The following is a 21,468-nucleotide window of genomic DNA, read 5'->3' on the forward strand; positions in this document are numbered from 1 at the left end:
TTTCAAAACTAAGAATTTTTTTTCAGGGAACTATACTCCATATTTTGTAGTAACCTATAAGGGAAAAGAATCTGAAAAAGAATATATATATATATTCAGTTATGTATATGTATACTTAACTGAATATATATATAACTGAATGATTTTGCTGTACACCTGAAACTAACACAGCTTTGTAAATCAACTATACTTCAATTTTTAAAAAAAGAATGTTTTAAAAAGTATTTGTCCAGACATTTTAAGACTCCTTCCAATCGTACTGTTAAATTAATTAAGTTAATTAAACAAGGAAACCATTAGAATGAGGGTGTCTAATGCCTTAGCAGCCTCTGTAAGCCACCAAGACCTAAGCCACCAGCAATTCCTGTGAATGCCTGCAGGGCAAGAACTACCAATCGCAACCCGCCAGCTCCACTTTCCCAAATAATGCAAGCGTGAAGCTGTAGCAGGTCAGATGAGTTATTTACTTTGCTTCTGCATTTTCTCCACAAGACCCTTGTCCCAGCTCCTCTCTGTGGAGTACTCCTAACCACTTCTGGGTTGGCACTGCCCCATTCACACTGATGTTTCCTCAGATAAACTCTTAGCAATGTTAACATGTCTCAGTTTATCCTTTAGCGGTACCATCGAGGCACTAGTCTTCATTTATTAAACCTTGTTCCTGATTTTTGTGGCACCACGAGAGAGTGATTCAAGAGGGACAAGTGAGCATACACACACACACACACACACACACACACAAACACACACACACACACTATTGCCGGCATCCTTCTTTAAGGAACGTGTCTTGCCCTTAAAGAGTGTGTTAAGGATTGTACTGGAGACAGAGTGCTAACATTTCTCAGATTCTTTGCGATTACGCAGGACTTTGTGACTAGTTGTGGTCAATAGTTGTGGGTGGAAATGATGTGTACTATTTGTTACCTTAGCATAACGGCCTCTCTCTCAACTAATACAAAGATCTGCACAAGATACATCACAACACACTTTCATTTTTCAGATATCAGCAATTTTATCTTCCCGGTGTGAGAAAGATGGAGAAGGTGTATTCTGACAGTCAGGGGCTCTCAGTTTGGGATCATCTTTTCAGCTAGGAAACAGGAGGGGACCAACCCATCTTTCTAGCTGACATATCAGATGAAAGATCAAAGGGACTGTCTTATCTTAAGAGGAAAATGTCATCACTTAAAATTTCATGCTGCTAACTGATGACTTTTCACTTACAGGACACTCAGGACTACCCAAGATATTGTCTTTGCTTAATTTAAATACATTTTTAACTTCCAACTCCAATGTTTAAACATTTGAATCCTTCTGTTAATCATACATTTTAAGTAGCAGAGCCAACACTGGCAGCTGTTATATTATCTCAAAAAGACAATGTAACCTAAAATCAATTAGGCTCATCCCATTTGAGTATTCAACTTATGATCATACAAAATTTAATCTCTTGAAAATGGGTTTTTGACAATAATCAGACCTACTAAAATTATCTTCCAAGAAAGTAATTGCCTGAAGACATGGTATAAACGAAAGAAGCTGGCCTTACCTCCATATTGCCCAGAACAATGCACCCTCTCTCTCTACCTTGATATTCTGAGATTGTAGCCGCCATAACACCCAAGAATGGGGGATATAATTGTTCCAACTGACATACTTAGGAGTATGAAAAAAGAAGAGAGGAGAGCGGAGTAAGAGAGGTTGGGATGCAGGGGCGGGTAGGATGGGACGTAAATGTTCACAGGGTGTCAGGGTGGGTCTCGATGAGAAGGTGTGATCTGAATAAAGATTGATGGAGGAGAAAGAGTGACCATGAAGGGATCTGGGGAAACAGTTCGAAGAGGAGGGCTCCGGGAAAGCCAAGTCTCTCCGTGGGAGCGTGGGGATCACGAGAACCAGCAGAGAGCTGTCCACGGCTTTCCCTCCATTGTGATGCCAGACCTGGGACTCTTCTGAGCTGTAGAGCTGTGAAGCCCAGTTTTCACGTCATGGCCAGAGGCAGGGATGGCACACACTCTGCCCCGGATTCCTTCCATGGCGTAACAGTACGCACTCTGCCATTTTTGTGCATGACTTTAAATACATGAGTCAGTATTGCAAGCATTAGCTGTGCAAGTTCTTGGCTAAGGAAAGATTAATTTTTAACCTGATCTGAGCCTAAGCCTGAGGAATGAACTCAGAAATGGGGCAAATGAAACTTTACTTTGGGATCTGGATAATCGGAAGGATGGTTTCCTGTCAGTATGAAATGTGTCACTAGGATTTTAAGTCTCTATTGGATAGTCAAAGTGGCACATATGATTACTAGTCACCCAAAATATTCCAGTAACAAAATGAGTGGCTGATATGAGAATTCTTAGTGGCTGATATGAGAATTCTTCTAAGGGAGAAATGCAACTTTTTTTTCTAAAACACCCGGCTGGATAAGCCCTTGAGGGTTCATAGGTTTTGATGAAGAGCGTGAACTGTGAGGCTATAAAATTGGAGGTCTGAGTCAAGATTGTTTATTGCTGCAGGAGACTTGGATCTAGATTGTATAGGAGTTACGGGCGGAGTTAAAAGGCGGATGGATAGTGTAAACACTGGTCGTTCGTTGGTTATGAGATTGTACATTTTTTATTAAGCATTATTGACATATTCAAACCTGGCATGGAATGATTCCTAAAGCACAAGAACTCTTTGATAAATGTTTCCTGAGTTTCTATAATAATGAAACACTAAAGGACTTACAAAGACCACCACAAGCCTTTTAATCAACGATTAATTCCAGGAACAAATTGTAAAATTAAATTCATTACAGGAAAGCCTCGTTTACTTTATCATTGTAACAAATGAAAAGTTTGCAAGAGAGTTTGAGGAAACTTATAATCAAAGACAAGGACAAAGCTCAGAAGCCAGGGTGTGAGTGACAGTGTCATTTGATAAAGTTCCCTGAGATGTCTGTAGTCATTTACTTATTGGGTTGGAGAAGCTCAGCTAAGAAAGTTTAATTTATCAAACAGATTTATCTTTTCAAGATGTTCTTATAAACAACATAAACACCATATTGTCTAAGATGAGCTTCTGGCCATACATAATTAGGAATTGACACTATAATTTTTCAAGCCATATAGCTAGTGAAGTTAGAATCAGATAATTTCTACTAGCTGGTTAAGGTTATAAAGAATGGTCAGTATGACACTGGGTATTATAAGTGCTCTCAGCTCCTGCAGGAAAGTCTTTGATTTTCTCTCACCTGCTGTGTATCAGGATGACTGTTTAGAAGTCTAATGTGTTTGCTGCCTCTCTGTGAATTAGAAGAGAAGAGGAAAGGAGAGAAAAGAAAAGAGGATAAATGTCTTAGGCTGAGTGACCTCAATAAAGGGAGAATGCGAAAACCAAACCCACTGCCACCCGAATGCTAGATATTCAGGAGAGAAAACTTTCCAACATAGACCATATAGATGGGAAAGAGACATCACCAGCCATTAAGCTGGGGCAGAAGGAATGCATTTACCTCTTCACCGTGTCTGGAAATTAGATGGTGGAGGTGGTGCTGATGAGTAGGTGGACAGTATAGAGGTTGGGGGAAGATCAGTCGGTTCATTTATCTAAAGGGGACCAGCCTGAGTACGAGACCAAAGTTCACGAGAAAATGCTGAAGGAGAGCGACAAGTCTCTGTTCCAGAAATTGCGAACCAGTACGACCGAGAATGAGAATGAGTGTGTGGACAAATGGGAGAGCAGGTCAGAGAAGAAAGAAACCATTTCAGGCGTGGTGCCTCTGGACTCCGTCACCTGTACCTCTAATAACAATAGCTGTCACCTCCAGACCAGCCAGGTCAACGACAGCTAACCTTCATTCAGTCCTTTCTGTGGGCCAGGCACAGTTCTCAGTGCATTATATTATTTTATTCTCGCAATAAACTTATGAGGCTGGGAAAAACATAAAGAAGGCCTCAGGGGAGAAATGGGAAGGATTCTTATCCAAGTGAACTTGAACTTCCAAGGAGGTACAGGCGGTATGCCTAGAATGCTTTAATTAGAAATGGGCTCTGATGTTGGGAATGAATTTCCTGACAAAATACCATCTTTCAATGATCTGGTTAGTTACTCATTGCCCGCTACACCCAAGCAACAACCCTGGGCCACCACACTGGTGAAGAGTTATGTAATCCCATGATTGCCTTAAGTGAATACTGAAGACATAAGCAGTGAATCCTCCAAACTCTCAAGTGTTTTCATCCATACCATAACTCCTGGTCATGGCCGTTACTTTTTTTCTTCATGTATTTTCTTCATTCAGAAAGAATGATTCAAAAAATTTTTAAATGATGCCGTATCATGCCACTCCCTGATTATACGCTTCAGTGGTTCCAGGACTCTGTGTTTCAAAGCACTCAATTTTACTTGATAGAACTTTCCTCAATCACGTGTTATTATTTATTTAATCTGTTTATTTGCTGAATATCTGTTTCTTCTACTAATCTATTAGCTTTATGAGGACACAGAGCATATCAATTTATCCAGCCAATATTTTTTATTCATACTTCTTGAACAAGATAAAAATGTTTCCTGACCACATGGACCTTACAGTTTACTAGGAAAATTTTTTAAAAATCAAACAGGTAGTAATATAAAGTATGAGTTGCAATTTTAGAGACAGTAACGCCATGGGAGCGCATGGAAGAAACAGCTAGCCAGTCTGAGGGATTGGATTAGGTCAGAAAAGAATTTCTGGTATAAATGATACGTAAGCCGAAACTTAAAAGGTGAACAAATGCTAACCAGGCAATGAAGATGGCTAAGAGTATTTCTGGAAGAGGGGAGAGATGGTAAAAGAATTATGCTACGGATGCTTATGATACGGTTCAACATGGATGTGCTTGGTGTGTGAGGTGAGTGACAAAAAAGGAGACTAAACAGATAGGAAGGGTGTTGTGAGCCATCTCTGAGCTCTTAAGAGCATCAGAAAAACCATTGAAGTGTTATAAATTAGGATTCAAAGGATCACAGAAACTCATCCAGGTACTTGGGCTTCTTTTTGAGAAAGACCTGGGGGAAAGGATAGAGGTAAGCAAGTCAGACAGTTTCAGTAAGCCAAGTGAGTAGCTAGGATGACTTGAAATCGGACAGGAGTGGGGCCGTTGGGAAAAGAGAAAAGTCTAAAAATGATTAAAAAGTAGGTTAAACAAGATTTGATTTTTGACCAAACGTGGGAATGAAGGACAGAAAAGAGTCAAAGGAGACTCTGAAGTTTCTGGTGTGGGCAGTGGGGAACACATAGGAAGAAGCTGGTTGGAGAAAAGGTGAGGATGATGGAGTTCAGTTTGGGATACACTGAGCTTAAAATGCCCAGAAGCCAGTAAAGTTGCAGTGTCCACTAGGCAGGTATGCACACAGGTAGAAGGCTTCACAGAGAAATCGGGCACGAAGATTTGAGACTTACAACCATGGAGTTGATAAAAATCACCAGGAGTGCCTGTGCAGAGCAAGCAGAGAAGATGGCCTCGGTAGGCCTAAACCGTGAGGAAATGATTCATATTTAAAGGGCAAGCGTGAGAAGAGGACCTTTAAAAAATATCTGAAAGGAAAAGAGGTTAGGATTATGGAAATCGATGGAAGAAAGTGTTTCAAGAAAGCAATGGTCAACAAGTGGTGAAAAGTCCCCAGCAGATCTGTCAAAAGAAATTTGCCACTCACCTTGACAGTAGTGGTTTCAGTAGGGAAGAAAGCTGGATTGCAGTGGGACACCAGGGAATGGGGATTAAAATACATAACTGTTAAAAGACGCTTAGTTGAACAGGAAGAGAGATAGGAGGATAGCTGGAAGGGAGTGTGCCGTTAGCAATTTTTTTAACTTTCAATGGAGGAGATGCTCAAACATGCTTCATACTTACACAAAACAATCAGTAGAAAGTGAGTGGTGGAAGACACCAGTGTAATTGAAGAAAAATGTTCAAATCTTTATATTCTGAAATATATGTGATTTTCTAACGTGGGTAAAATCAAACATCGGGAAATCATGCTAAGTATGACAACAGTATTCTATTTTCAAGCAGTTTCCATTATCTGTCAAACATTGTAGAACATTTAAGTTAGGCATGAAATTTATTTTGGCTCATAATGTCCTTAATAGAAACTTTGTTTGGATTTCATTGTTGACAAGATGTTTGAAATTGGACATTTTGGAGCATAGCCATCCATTTGTTACGCATTTCGTGGTGAAAGTGTTCAACTTTCTGAGGAAAGGTATTGAGGATTATGTTAAACAGCTAGAGGTGGCAAAGCAAATTTCTTGTTCTGGGTCAAGTAAAGAAGTCTGTGGTATCAACTAGTTAGATATGTTACACTAATGAGAGCAAAATTAGCCTTGACCCATTTCTGGCAGGTCTAGAAAAACATGAGGTATAATTTCTACCACACACAAAGTGTTGCATCAGAATAACATAGGGTATCACTGTTGAGCCTAGAAAGGGCCAGGCTTATGCTGTACTTGGACAGACCCTGCCTCCCAATGGGACCAGAAACCTCAATGACTCTCCAGGTTGAATCAATTCAGAGATTTTGGAACTATGGGGAGATTCAGACTGGAAAGTCAGTGGCCACCATTGATGATCTCAAGAGGTGACAAATTCCACCAGGATATGCGGTTGGTGAAGACTTTCCATGTGAGCAAACACAAATCAGCTCTGATACAAGGTGCGTAAAAATCACAGAGAGCTCTTATGAGGATCATTGGAAAAGAAAAGAGAGACGAATGTCACTCTCATTTCGTCCACATTTTCTTTTCTCTTCCTATAGATAAATTTGCGAGAATCATTCCAGAAAAGAAAATGAAAATGGTTGCTAGTCCAATAATGGAAACTGTTGTGATTAAGTTTTTGGAAAGTTTGAAATGGAAAGAGAGTTTAGTGCAGATAGGGTAAACAAATCAGCCCACCACTTGTTTTTATTAATAAAGTATTATTAGAACACAGCTTCACCCATTTGTGTCTGTCTTGACTATGGCTGGGGCACACTTTAGTAGTTGTAACAAAGACTTTATGGACTTCAAAGATAAAAATATTTTCTATTTGGCTCTTTAGAAAAAAATTTGCCAGCCCTCTAGTCCAGTGAATCAGTTTAGTTTTTCAAAACTTTCTTTCTGTAGGTTCCTCTTTTTCCCTGCCTATGAAAATATGCTGAAGCAAATAGCAAGTGCAAACGATTTAATTTATAATTGTGTATATGAGACTAAAGACATAACTACTCCTCAATCAGACTTCTCTGATCTCAGTGGAAACGGATGGGGAGCAATAGGAGAACGTGAGTGTGTAAAGATAAAGAGTGACAGGAAAATAGCTAAGAAAGCATTGATTCGTAAGGTCAAATGCACTTCCAAAAAAAATATCTTCAATTTTCATATCCTTTCAATCCTTCGTCAGATAACTCATAGACTTGGCATTTAAGAGGCTTAAAAACAATCAGATCAAATGGGTCTCATTCTTCTTGGTTGTCTTGCCCTCATCAAGTGGTAATTTCTTTATAAGGAAGGAAACAAATTTAGAGGAAGGAAACAAATTTAGAGGAGGAAAACATCGTGTGCATTGAAGTGGCTTTTTTTCTACTTGGTAGGAGTGACATTAAGTCAAAACTCTCCAAATAAAAGCTAGAATGCTATTTCCTATTATTTGCTCTGTCAAACTGGGGCTCTCCTATGTCCATACTCTTCAGAAATTTTTTTTGTGGTAGATGATCATAGAATTTGATAAATGAAGTTGGATTAATTTCTATTACTTGTTCTTAGGCAAAAATGATATCAAATGCTTAAAAAATACACTTTGCCCTAGTAATTCCTTTATTTCAAAATCATTCTAAATAAATTATTAAGGTTATAGGCAGCTACTTAAATATAGAATGTACAACAGAAGAAATCTTTACAGTAAGTAAACATGAAAAATATCTAAATGACCAATAATAAAGGATTTGGTTAAGTAAATTATGGTGTATACATTAAATGATCTACTTACAGCCACTGAATGATATTGTAGGTAAATATTTTTTAACACAGAAAATGTTCATAATATCATCTAAGTGAAGGAAACAGGATACAACATGGTATGTACATTTTGGTACAATTTTTATTTAAAGCTATACTTTTACACCTATACCCCAGCTTTTTTTTTTTTTTTTTTTTTTTTTTTTTAGCAGTACGCGGGCCTCTCACTGCTGCGGCCTCTCCCGCTGCGGAGCACAGGCTCCGGACGCGCAGGCTCAGTGGCCATGGCCCACGGGCCCAGCCACTCCGCGGCATGTGGGATCCTCTGGGGCATGAACGGTCCCTCCGGGACCAGGGCACGAACCCGTGTCCCCTGCCTCGGCAGGCGGACTCTCAACCACTGAGCCACCAGGGAAACCCTACCCCAGCTTTTAAATTTTAAGTTTTATTTTTATTTATACCCCAGTTTTTAATTCTAAAGTGTATAATTTTTGTTATGGTCTAATTTAGACATATACACATCACATTTTTAATTGTGATTATTTTAACAATAAAATATAGATATTTTAAATGTTAAAAAACTGTATATTCTTGTTTTTCTTAAATTAATTTTTAAAATATAAGAATATTATTTTACATTTTGTAAAAGGCTAATACTGTCCAATAATTAAATGTAGAAATAAAATTACAGTATATTTTACTTTCACTTGGCTAATTTTTGTTCATTATTTAAGCTTTCACTTAAAATATTTGTGAAGTTACTTTAAAAGTTTCTGAAATGAAGGTGTATTATGTTTGAATCAGACTTATTTGAGTAAAAAGCTAAGAAATAGACCTCCTTTTATCTTAGCAGTCCTCACTGAGACATGACCAAGGGCACAGAACTAGATGAACTTTGAAGTTCACTTCTAGTCTCATAATTCACTGAAAGTGCCTGAAGATGTGAACTCAGCTCCTAATTTACAGTACATCAGAGACTCTGCTTTTAGAAGTGTATGGATACTGGTATATGTAAAATATGGTGGTTAAAAAATTCAGTCCCACAAATCAAGCATCAGGATTAGAGGTGATCATTTGTCAAAAAACAGGTTAGTTTAGCTTAATAAGGCTGTCCTCCAGTTCTTGAGTTCACAGTGTTTTAGTAAAGAATTGGGGGTTCTCACATCACACCACAGTTGAGGTCTGGTCAGGAATCTAGGGTTTCCCTTGAAAGGATCTAATCCATGTTTATGTAACTATGATTTTTCTATAATTTGTTATCTGGTCACTTATTTGTTAGTTTAAATAGTCAAGATTTAAATTTTACTGCACTTGTAACTAAACAACTTGTAAAACAACTTGAATTTTTTTTCTAATCAGGTTTTCTGATTTTGGAGTCTGCCTGGTTGACTGAACATCGGATGAATGACTTGGGCTCCCCTGTCTTTGGTGAGCTGGACAGATGTGGTACTTGTGAAACGTTGTGGGGAAAGATCTCAATTTCATCCTTTCAACTTAAACCTAAACTCAAAAACATTTTATTTTCCCTAAAAGTATACATCGCAATTTACCTTGGAAAGTCTTGGAATACAATATTTTAGTTTCTCTGGGAATATAATTATCTGCAATGAGTTTTTACATATTGTAGGAAATTAATATTTCCCAAAGGATAGAGGGTAAACCCAGCTGCCATTTTGAGTCTTGGATGCATTGGAACATGTTTTCCTGCTGCTACTTCTGATAGAGCTGACTTGACTCCAAATAAATTGTCAGTAAAGGGAGCATTGACTTATACTGGCTTGATTTTACATATTCTCGTATATGAAATGAGTTTTTTTTGTTTTAACAAAAAGTAAGTCAAATGTCTGACTTGCTAGTTATATTTGAAAAACTTAGAAAGAAGAAATAATAAGGTAAAATTTTAATGTGGAATAAAGTGTCAGATTGGTTCCTAACAGTATACTGGTATTCACTCATTCGATTACCAAATTTAATCAACATCGAAATTCCAAATCACTACCAATTTTTTGTTGTTGTTCATAAAGCCTTTCATTATTAGCCTTAAAGCCAAGGCAAAGATGAACATGACTAGGTATTTTGCTTGCTACTCTGGTCTTTTGCTACATACTGATGTGATAGAAATTGTCTTCCTGCCAGAAGGTTTTATGTTGCTTTATCAAAATCACTTAATTATTGCTGGGACTGGATTTTAAAGCTACATTTTCCTCTGACATTTGGGTGCTAAACTGAGCCACTATGTATATTTTTGAAATGTAAAAAGCTATATTCTGAAAGATTTTTTTGGTGTTCAACAAAAGTGCCTTGTTCATTGTTATTTAAAAGTATTATCCTCAATTACCTCAATTGTAATTAAACTTAGTATTAAATTAATTAGTATTCAACCTAATTAAACTCAAAAGCTTTTGCACAGCAAAGGAAACCATAAACAAAACAAAAGGACAACCCACAGAATGGGAGAAAATATTTGCAAACGATGTGACAAACAAGGAATTAGTCTCCAAAATTTACAAACAGCTCATGCAGCTCAATATCAAAAAAACAAACAACCCAATCAAAAAATGGGCAGAAAACCTAAAGAGATATTTTTCCAAAGAAGACATACAGGTGGCCAAGAGGCACATGAAAAGATGCTCAACATCGCTAATTATTAGAGAAATGCAAATCAAAACTGCAATGAGATATCACACCAGTCAGAAAGGCCATCAGCAAAAAATCTGCAAACAATAAATGCTGGAGAGGTTGTGGAGAAAAGGGAACCCTCCTACACTGTTGGTGGGAATGTAAATTGGTGCAGCCACTATGGAGAACAGTATGGAGGTTCCTTAAAAAACTAAAAATAGAGCTACCAGATGATCCAGCGATCCCACTACGGGGCATATATCCAGAGAAAACCATAATTCAAAAAGACACATGCACCCCAATATTCATTGCAGCACTATTTACAATAGTCAGGACATGGAAGCAACCTAAGTGTCCATCAACAGATGAATAGATAAAGAAGATGTGATATATGTATACATATATATGTGTACATATATATATGTATATATATATATGTGTATATATATATGTATATATATATATATGTGTATATATATATATAATGTAATATTACTCAGCCATTAAAAAGAATGAAATAATGCCATTTTCAGCAACATGGATGGACCTGGAGATTATCATATTAAGTGAAGTAAGTCAGACAGAGAAAGACAAATGTATGATATCGCTTATATGGGGAATCTAAAAAAAAATGATGCAGTTGAACTTATTTACAAAACAGAAACAGATTCATAGACTTAGAGAAGAAACTTATGGTTACCAGCGGGGGATAAGTGGGGAGGAGGGATAGATTGGGAGCTTGGGACTGACATGTACACACTGCTCTATTTAAAATAAAATGCCTTCCCATGAAAAAAATAATGAAAGTATTTCACATTAGATGGTGAATAAACAAGGGCAATCATCTCCTTTCCTGAACCCAACTCTCAAGATGCCACAAAAGTGAGAGGGTGAAAATGTAATATAAAATCAAAGAGTATTCATCTGGGAAGGCATATATGCCTTGTGTGTGAGTGAAGTCGAAGCCTAGGACAGCAGAGGACCTGGCACCATGGATAATAGGATAAGATTGAGAGTCCAGGTCTTTTATGTCCTACCATCACTCTGGAGGTGAATGGTTGCCTGTCTAACTGCTTACAAGGCAGGAAAGCCAGAGCCCGCTGGGCTAGGGAACTCAAGGCAGGCCAGTGGGACTCCAAGCAGGTCTTTATCATTCCTTCTCACATCTGTCATACTCCACGGGTGAGAGTACAATTAAAGAAGAAAATTGTCCAATGGAAAAACAACAAAAATAAATAAAAAGAAGAAAATTGTGGAATCTTTGGAAAAGAGCAGGAATTGGGATAGGGGAGTGGACTGAATTAATAAGAAATGAATTCGTGACAAGGAAAATTAGTCCAAGGAACTCTCCCAGAAGGCATCCCGCATAGATAAAAAGGTGGAAAGTATATAAGGAGAGGTAAGTGATAGGGGGGTGGAAGTAGACATGTTAAGAGCCTTGAAGGGTCACAGAGGCTGAAAATGAATGGAGAGACGTTAGCTTCTGCTCAGGATGTAGAAAGCTGGAAAGAGCATCACTCCTACCCTAACAACAAGAAAGACAAAACTGTACAAGTGATACGTGGTTTTTGAGTGCATCATAAAACTGAGACAGCAGGGTGACAAACTGGCCTGAAATCTAAGGAAAGGAAGGCACTTCCAGGGAAGTGGAGACGGAGCTAGAAATTTCTTTCAATACCAAGATGTTCACGTTAGCAAAGTAGGCAGCATTTCAGAAGCTAGTGTAGTACAGTGTGCTGTGGGGGGCGTGTGGATTAGTCACGAGTGGGATCCTTACAAAGCAACTTTCTAAATGTGTACTTTAACCTATTTTACAAATCCGAACGATCAGAATAATAACACTTATTTCCTAAATTTGTTGTGAGATTTATATGCGCCCATATGTGTAGCATGTCTTATAGATAACGGTCATTTTCAGAATGATTTTTCATCTCTCCCTTAGCAACATGTTCTTGGTAACAGTATTTGTACTTTCTTATTATCTCTCATATCCGTTTCCTTATTTCTTCTTCTTCTTGTCACTTCCTTGGTTAATTTCTCATCTAGATTATTTCACTAATCTTGACAATTTTAGATAAGAAATTGTCTTCCTGACTACAAAGGCACCACACTCCCGATCTCCTATCTGTCCCACACACTGCAGGAAAAGCGATAGGAATAAAGGGCAATCCTGATTTTATTGCATGGCTCTTTTAAATCCCTCAGCTGTTTGCAAAGATTAAAGATGACACTCAGTGTTAGTAAGAATGCCAGAAAGTAGCATTCATCCATTACTAATGGGAATAAAAATTGTTATTTCTCCAGAAACAATTTTCCCTGTGAACCAGACACCTTTAAACAGTACTTGTTAGCCCAGCAGTGCCACTTACATGTACTTACTCTGAACGAAAACTAGAAAATTTGCTCTGGATTTCCAGCACAACTGCTTCTACGAGCAAACTTCTAAAAACCCTTCTCAACAATTGATCAATCTGTTAGAAGGAAAGCAAGAGGAGAAAACAATAACAGAAAAAGAAAACTATGTTTATTAGTGCCAAGAGAAGAAAACGGCAACTACATACCACAAAATCAAAGAAATCTCTGCAAAGTCTAGGGAAAATTGAATCAACCTGAAGGAACCAAAACTGAGAGAATTCATTGTTGTGGAAAATAAGTGGACAAGATATTTAGAAGCACGGCTGTGGCACAAAATGTGTGTCAAGTCACATAATTATTTACCAATAGGATGTAAAGTAGATTTAATTTTCTTCTTTATGTTTTCCCCATTTAAAAACATTTATTAATGAATGTGAACTAATTTGATAGCAAAAAAATCAATGAAAGTATTTCAGTGGCCCCTAAATACCCTTAATATAATGGGTAAATTGTTAACTTCTCCCTTTCATACTCCAGCTCTGCTGAAACATTTAGCTTTCCAAAATATTGTATGCTCTTTTTCTCTTCCACACCTTTGCAAGTGTTCTCCTTGCAACTGTCCAGGGAGTTCCTTGTAGTCATTTGTTACTCAGCTAAAATGTACCTCCTTCATGAAATATTCTGTGGTATCTCCAGGCAAGATGAGATTTCCACTTCGGTGATCGCATTGGACCCAGACCACACCTCAGCTGTGGTACTTACTTACGCAAGTGTGTTATGAGTGTGCATGTCTCTCTCCTGTACCATGAGAGCTCCAGGAATGCAGGGACGGTGCCACTTTAAACTTTATGTGGAATTTAATACACCTTTACTGAATCAACACACAGGAAATGGGCAGTAATACTTCATTTACTTCAGTCTCTTTCTTGGGTTTAGTGGGGACATTTCTCACAATATTGCCTAGAGGATGTGGTTGAGTAAAGAAGTATTTTTCTTGCATAGTGTTTTCTTTTATATTTATTGTTATATATTCATTTCTAATGAGAAAGTATTTAATTACTTTTTATTTTGTTCTGTGTTTATTTATTTTCTGTTTATTCTTCCAGAACAAGAAGATCATGTTTCTTATGTTTGACTTGCTTCACATACACAATAAGCTGTATGCACATGAGTTCGCTTAAATTATTTTGCAGTAGCATGAACATATTTTCATTCATCAGACATAAATGTCATTACAATTACTAATTGTGTTGCTCAGATGTAACAGGCTTTACGATGTGCTGTGCAGGGGTGGTGCATTTATACAGGCGCAAGAAAACAAACTCATTGCTTTCCTTTTTCTCTGTACGAATCTGCCAAGAAAAACTCTGAGCTGCCTTTTAGACTTTAGTAGATTCGATTTATGGAAATTAAAAATGTTCCTATGCAAAATGTTTCATTAAAAGATTTTATGCCGCTATCTAGTGAATTTTCAGCTTATTTAACCTAAAATAAACCACAAAGTTCTTTCCAGAACCTCAACTAAACCCAATATTTGGAGAAGAAAAGAAAGGAAAACAGCTTTAATTTTAGGAGAGAAGTTAATTTTTTAAAAAATGATTAAAGGTTTTGACTTTATTATAACATTTTCATTTCTTTTTTAGCAACACCACTAAATTGGTCCTTTCCATAATTTACATACTTTTTTTTTTTTTTCTGGTACGCGGGCCTCTCACCGTTGTGGCCTCTCCCATTGCGGAGCACAGGCTCCAGTCGCGCAGACTCGGCGGCCATGGCTCACGGGCCCAGCCGCTCCGCGGCATGTGGGATCCTCCCGGACCGGGTCACGAACCTGCGTCCCCTGCATCGGCAGGCGGACTCTCAACCACTGCACCACCAGGGAAGCCCCCTAGACAAACACTTTTAATAGTCCTCCACCTCCTTGACAAATGAGAAGGGTCTAGATTTTCATAAAGTGGGGAGCCCTGTCAAAACACTTCTATGTTTGCATTTTTTTCCAGGTAAATGTCACAATACCCATAGGTCATACTTAATTTTGGATTCTTATCTAAAATTGCCTTGAAATAACTGGTAACATGGCAAAAGCTTTTCTCAAGGTATATAACATTTAACCTTCAAACTTTGGCTGAAAACTGAAACCAATGCGAGTTTTTTTTTTAATAAATTTATTTATTTATTTATGGCTGCGTTGGGTCTTCGTTGCTGCACGCAGGCTTTCTCTAGCTGTGGCGAGCGGGGGCTACTCTTCATTGCGGTGCGTGGGCTTCTCATTGCGGTGGCTTCTCTTGTTGCGGAGCATGGGCTCTAGGCGCGTGGGTTCCGTAGTTGTGGCATGCAGGCTTAGTTGCTCTGTGGCATGTGGGATCCTCCCGGACCAGGGATCGATCCCGTGTCCCCTGCACTGGAAGGCGGGTTCTTAGCCACTTTGCCACCAGGGAAGTCCCCAGTGTGAGCTTTGATAGAATAAAAAGGAGAGAGAGGAAGAGGGGAAGGAGTGGAGGGGGAGAAAGGAAACACATTAAGTAGAGGACAATACCGGGTTGCTAAAATGTGATTTTTGCATTTGATTAAATCATATTTTATCAAAACCTACTTTTCCAGTTTTAGTTATGATTCACAGTGTTATCTATGAATCACCGGCATGACCACATGCACACACGCTATGGATTACAATCAATACAAATGACACAGGTTGCATTTCGAGTCTTCAGAACTTCTGATTTGGCAGTTTGCCAGCTTTTTCAGGTTCCACATGAAGGAGAAACAAAATTTCTGCAAAAGCATTTCTTTCAAAAACATGGTCCAGACTTGCATAGAACCATGGAATTTGCTAGTCAGACTACTTAAGAAATGCAACTTTTTCTGTTTTGTGCAATTTTGCGTTTGTGCTAAAATGGTTGGCCTGTACAGAGTGTATTTTTCCCCATGTGTTCCCTGAAGCGATGAGTTAAATAAGACAAGCTGTGGGCATGTTATGGTCTGATCCTGTGACTCATGTGTTGGCAGTGGTCGTCTAAACAGAGCTACTGTGTCTGAAGGTGATGGGTAGCTAGTTAACTTCCTGACAGTTCAATACGAAAACCAACTTTAAAGACTTTCAAAACAAAGACTTAACAAGGATTTGATTTCTCAATCTTTGAATCTCGTTATGAGATTTTTTCATTGAAATAGAAAAAAGATCTAAACTTCAAAATCAAATATACAGTATTTGGGGTTTTTATTCCTCTGCCCCCAGTCCATCCTTTTAATTTTTCAAAGTTAATTACTCTTATCTATTTCTGGATTTCCTACATTGTAGATTCCTCTAGGATATTAAAAGTCTATTTTCTTTTTTAATCATAGCTGTCCTATTGCCAGGATACATAAGAGTGCTTGTTTGTCCAGAGCCCGTATTTGAATTTTATCCACTATCCCCGTAATGTCGTATAACAGCTAACTGTTTTTTCCTAGCCTAAGATACCCAGAGTTACGAATTACACTTAGTTGTCATGTGTCTTAAGTGTCCTTTTATCTGGAATAACACCCATCAGTCTTCCTTTTTCTCTCATAATGCTGGCAGTTTCAAAGAGCACCTATTATTTGTAGAACGGCCATCAATTTGAGTTTCCCTGAGGTTTCCTCTGATGAGATTCAGGTTATACACGTTGTATAAGCAAACAGATGTGACATTATATCCTTCTCAGGGCATCATATCAAGAGGCACTCGATGTCATTTGTTCCATTATTGGTGGTGTTGGCTGCAATCATATGGCTGTGATGGTTCTGCCAGGTTTCTCCACCGTCAAGTCACTATTTCCTCCTCGGCTAATTAATACATAATTTGAAAATAAATGTTTTAAGGCAATGTAAATATCCTTTATTCCCCAAACTTTCACCTACTCTAAGCATTCATCGATAGCTTCTGCTTAAATCAATTTTTATTATAATGGTTGCAAAATGGTGATTTTTCTATCGTTCCTCCCACATTTACCAGTTGATATTCTAAAGGAGTAAGACTTCCTCCCCCACCTCCCATTTGTTTAGTTTTAATTAATTAATTAATATATATATGGATTCATGGACTCTTACTGAATTCAATGTATACACTGAATCTGTTACCATCAACATCAGGTTTCTTTCTTCAATATTTTCACACTTAAGGATACACGTTCTTTCTTTGGGGGCACCTTTTTTGGTTTTTAGAAAAATAAAGGTCTAATTCACTCAAAATTCTTCAGTTTTTACAGAACCAATAGGGTGGAGTAGGGTAGGGAGAAGCGGGGCAGGCAGCCGGGAGCCGGGCTGGGAAAGGCCACACTTCTGCCTCCACCTGAGGCTGGCCCCCTGCCACATGGTTCTTCTGCCCGTCCTTCACCTCCGTGTCAACAGGCTGGTCTCCTGCAGCGACCATGGCCTTGGCCTTGCTCTCCTCCCCAGCTAGCCTCTCAAATATGTTGTCATAGAGCTTCTTCTCCCATTCGAGCTCCTTGCGGATCCGCTGCTGGGCCTTGGCAGCTCTGTGGTTGGGGTAGAGCTGCAGGACCTTCTGGAAGTCAGCCCATGCCAAGTCAAAGTCGTTCACCTCCAGGTGGGCCTCTCCCTGGTGGAAGAGGTCCTTCTCATGGTTGCTGTCCGGTTCCAGGGCCTTGTTACAATTTTCAGCGGCAGCAGAGAAGGCTTGCAGCTTCAGATGACACATGGCCAGGTTGAGGTGTGAGGCCAGCCGAAGGGCCTGTGTCTTCTGTGCGTCCTCATTAGAGAAAGCTGACTCAAATTCCAGCCAGGACACGATCTCGTACCGCAGCAGAGCTTGTTTGTACTTGCCTTGCTGGAAGTCCACGGTGCCCCGCTCCTTCACTGTGGTGCTCTGCTCCAGCTTCTCTGAACTCATCTCCTGGGACTCCTTGGCCTTCCCAAAACTCTTGAGTTATACTTCATACTTCAGCTCAGCATTTGGGGGGATCTGGAACTTTTCCTTCCCAACACTGCCAAAAGCATAGCTGGGCTTGAGATACACAATGGGATGTTCTCCTTTTTCCTTGCGCTGAATGACTTTCTCCACCCCACAAGGCAGGTCCACACACTCGGCCTCGCCGACCTCCTGGCGGTAAAAGATCTGGTCTCTGGAGTACCTTCCAGTGCAATCTCCCCGATGGCGCCACTCCACCTGGAACACAAGCGTGGCCTTGGGAGGGATCTCGGGAGGGCTGCCCGCCGAACCGTAGGCGTATTCTGGCTTGCAGGGGATGTGGCACACTTCCCCCTCCTTCATGGTCGCTACAGCAATATCCCAAGCCTTGATGACTTCCCCTTTCCCCAGGTCGAAGGATAATCTGTCCTTGCGGTCCAGGCTGGAGTCGAACTTGCTGCCATCGAACAGCCAGCCCGTGTAGTGGACAGAGACTCGGTCCCCGATCATGGGCATCCCTGTGCCTGTGCCCTCTCGCTTGAGGACCTGAAGCACGCCCTCATCCTGCTTGGGGCTGATGTCCACCCCCTCAAGGGACAGCGGCGCCGACTGAGCCCCACCCTCGGAAGCCTTCGTCCCCGAGGCGGTCTTCGCGCCGTTTCCCGGGCAGCGGGCGCAGGAGGCGGGTCTTAGGCGGCCCGGGCAGTGATTGGTCCCACCGCCGCGGAGGGGGCGGGGGGAAGAGGCTAGGAGGAGCCGGCCTGCGGCGAGGGACGCGGGTTGGGGAGAACTTTCTAGAGACGGCGGCTGGTTCGGGCTTTGGCGTTCCTTTCTGCGAAAGGTGGTTTCTCGTTCGTTCCTCCCGCCCTCCGCCTGGCCCCGCCCCGGTCCTGGGACCCTGGGAATCCCGGGCCAGCCCTCGCCCCCGCCGCCGCGTCCCCAGCCCGTCTCCCCGGGAGTGGTTTTACCTCAATCTTATCTTTCTTGTGCATTTTTTTCAGAACCCCTTTGCTCTCTGTGAAGTTGACTCTCCTGGAATTTGGTGCTTCTTTTCCTACTTACAGGTAACCTGCAGTTTATAAGATTGTCTGTCTTCTAGTTATGCCAAAGGTGTGTTTTGTGTGGTGTTATTTATTCTTCTTGTCGTTTGGAGGTTGTTTGAAGAGATTTTGCATAGGCAGCTGCCATTGCCCCAACTGCCCAGGACTCTTGGATGCAAAGACTTTTAAAAGCTGTCATTGAATTTCCTGTGATGAAGAGGAATTGTCTTTTGCATAAAATGATAAAACTTGAGAAGCTATTTTTTAGTATAATGTGAAAACTTAATGACATGGATCATAAGAAAATACAAAGAGGGAGAGGCAATATTCTCTCAAGAAATAAAGAACAGATGTTAGGAAAAGAATGGTGAAAAGAGTGAGAGAATTGAGGAGAAAGGAACAGAGAAATGGCCCAGTAGCATGACAGACGGCCATGGAGGAAAATGGACAGTGAGACAGTGTTGAAGGCAGGTCAAAGGATTATAAAGATTGAGGATGTTTAATACTAAATGATAACTTTTTTGAAGCCACGTAAATACACTTCTGTCATTGCAAATTATAAGTTAAACATATTACAATGGGTCAGAGTTTGTGGGGGTGTTGAAGCGAAAGCTGTTGCTTTCTGTGTCTTGGTTTGTCACAGAGCAGGGGACAGAGAATAGTTATAGGGGATCAAATGCCAATGACCTCAACAGTCCAGGGAGGCAGGTAGGCAAATCCAGAGTAACCGGGAAGGTATTAACACTGGGGAGTTCTCGGAAATCTTGTTGAGGGCACTAGATTCTCACAGAACACGGGATACACGGCTTGACACAATTTTGCCTGACTTTCAAAGGTTGAGATGTCCTCAATAAACATATTTATCACACTGTGAGGTTTGGTTCTATAATCGACATTGTAGAGCATCTCTTTATGAAGTCAACACCTATCTATGATGTGTCAACCCCATGCCAGGTACATTCTCAGCAGTGGAAATACGATAAGAAACAGAGTGAGTACAAATCCTGTCCTCATGAAACTTTTGTTATCGTGGAGGAGACATACAGTAGGCAAGACAAACAAATAAAATGTGTATCATGTTATATTTGATGGCTCTAAGAGCTAAGGAGAGAAATAATGCATGGAAGGAAATGTGAGGGATAAATGTGACATTTTAAGCAGGGTGGCCCCCAGGAAAGCTCACACTGAGGGAATGTGAGTTTTGAGTGAAAAAAGAAAGACATGAGATAGTTAGCCACATGTGTATCTGAGGTATATATGGTAGAGGGAATGTCAAGTGCAAAGGCCCTGGGGTGGGAGTGTGCCTGTAAATTAGGGGAATGTTAAATAGGCCAATGTGCCATGAACAGAATGAATTAGAGGAAAGAATTAGGACACGAAGTCTGAAAGGTAACGGGGACCAGATCATGTAGGGCCTTATAAGTCCTAGTAAGGACTTTGGCTTATGTTCTGCTTGAGACGGAAAGTCTCAAACCTTTATAGGGAAGGTTTTGAGCAAAGGAGTGACATGATATGATGTACATCTATCAGGATTGTCCTGGCTGCTCTTATGAGACTAGAGTGTGTTTTGGAGCTGGGGAGGGGGCGGTAAAGTTGACCAAGTGCAGGACTAGGGAGACCATCAGCAGGTTATTGCAATAATTCAGTAAAGAGATGATGGTGGCCTGGGCCAGTGCCGTGGTAGTTCGGAGTCTCAGATTCTAGACATATATTGAAAAAGGAGCTCACAGGCTTCACATGGGGGGTGTAACAGAAAGAGAGGTGTCCAAGAGGACCTCAGGAATTTTGGCCGAGTAAGCGAAAAAATGATGAATTCCTTTACTGAAATGGGGAGACTGTATGAGGAGCTATTTGGGGAGGGATTATCAGGAACTCAGATCTGCACAAGTGTGGTTTGAGATGCCTGCTGGACCTCGTAAAGGAAGTGTCAGGAAGTTAGGTGTGGGTTTGGGTGTGTGGGTTTGTGGTTCAGCATGTAGGTGGTATTTTTAGGCAGGGAACTGGTTAGGACCACTTAGGGAGAGAACATGGATAGGAAAGGGAAGAGGGCTAAAGAGGGCTGTGAGACACTCTAATATGTAAAGGTTGAGGAAATAAGAGAGAACCAAAATGGCATCATGGTATCCTGAAAGTCAAGAGGAGTTTGTTTCAGCTGACTCTAGTTATAGAATCCAGTGGGGCAAGGAGGGATTCACCATGAGGCCTGGCTTTTTCACCATGAGGACTGCTTCAGATCAGGGTGCAGCAACATTTTGAAGCAAGAGAACATCTTTTTTAAAATTTATTTATTTGGCTGTGCTGGGTCTTAGTTGCGGCACGTGGGGTCCTCTTTGCCTCGTGTGGGATCTTTAGTTGTGGCATGCAGGATCTAGTTTTCTGCCCAGGGATCAAACCTGGGCCGCCTGTATTGGGAGCAGGGAGTCCTAACCACTGGACCACCAGAGAAGTCCCGTGAGAAGAACATCTTTATAACACAAAGGTCTAAATTTCGATTCCATGGACAAAAGGAGGCTCATTGGGTGGTTGGAGTTTCAGGGAGCACACAGGACTCCGAATTCTGTATGATCCCATTTCAGTTCTCTAGTGCTCAGTTAATCCTGACC

At 40.3% G+C, this 21,468-nt stretch overlaps 1 protein-coding gene and 1 pseudogene across 29 annotated transcripts in view; one reads left to right on the forward strand and one right to left on the reverse strand.

The window, feature by feature from the left end:
* CEP44 (centrosomal protein 44) overlaps positions 1 to 21,468 on the forward strand; it is a 142,362-nt gene that overhangs the window by 65,009 nt on the left and 55,885 nt on the right. For 9 of the 29 annotated variants that reach the window (XR_002175838.3, XR_012332351.1, XR_004526878.2 and 6 more), the window contains 2 exons: positions 9,323 to 9,391; positions 18,827 to 18,889. Coding sequence is in view for 24 of the 29 variants with exons in the window: in XM_073805762.1 (XP_073661863.1) it covers positions 9,323 to 9,391; positions 18,827 to 18,846 (89 nt within the window). In the remaining 5 variants the exon portion in view is untranslated. The other 20 variants (XM_073805752.1, XM_073805755.1, XM_073805769.1 and 17 more) reach the window with 7 other exon arrangements.
* On the reverse strand, positions 17,151 to 18,817 carry LOC117312742 (peptidyl-prolyl cis-trans isomerase FKBP4 pseudogene; annotated as a pseudogene).

Source organism: Tursiops truncatus, chromosome 6, assembly GCF_011762595.2.
Source record: "Tursiops truncatus isolate mTurTru1 chromosome 6, mTurTru1.mat.Y, whole genome shotgun sequence".
NCBI classification, from domain to species: domain Eukaryota; kingdom Metazoa; phylum Chordata; class Mammalia; order Artiodactyla; family Delphinidae; genus Tursiops; species Tursiops truncatus.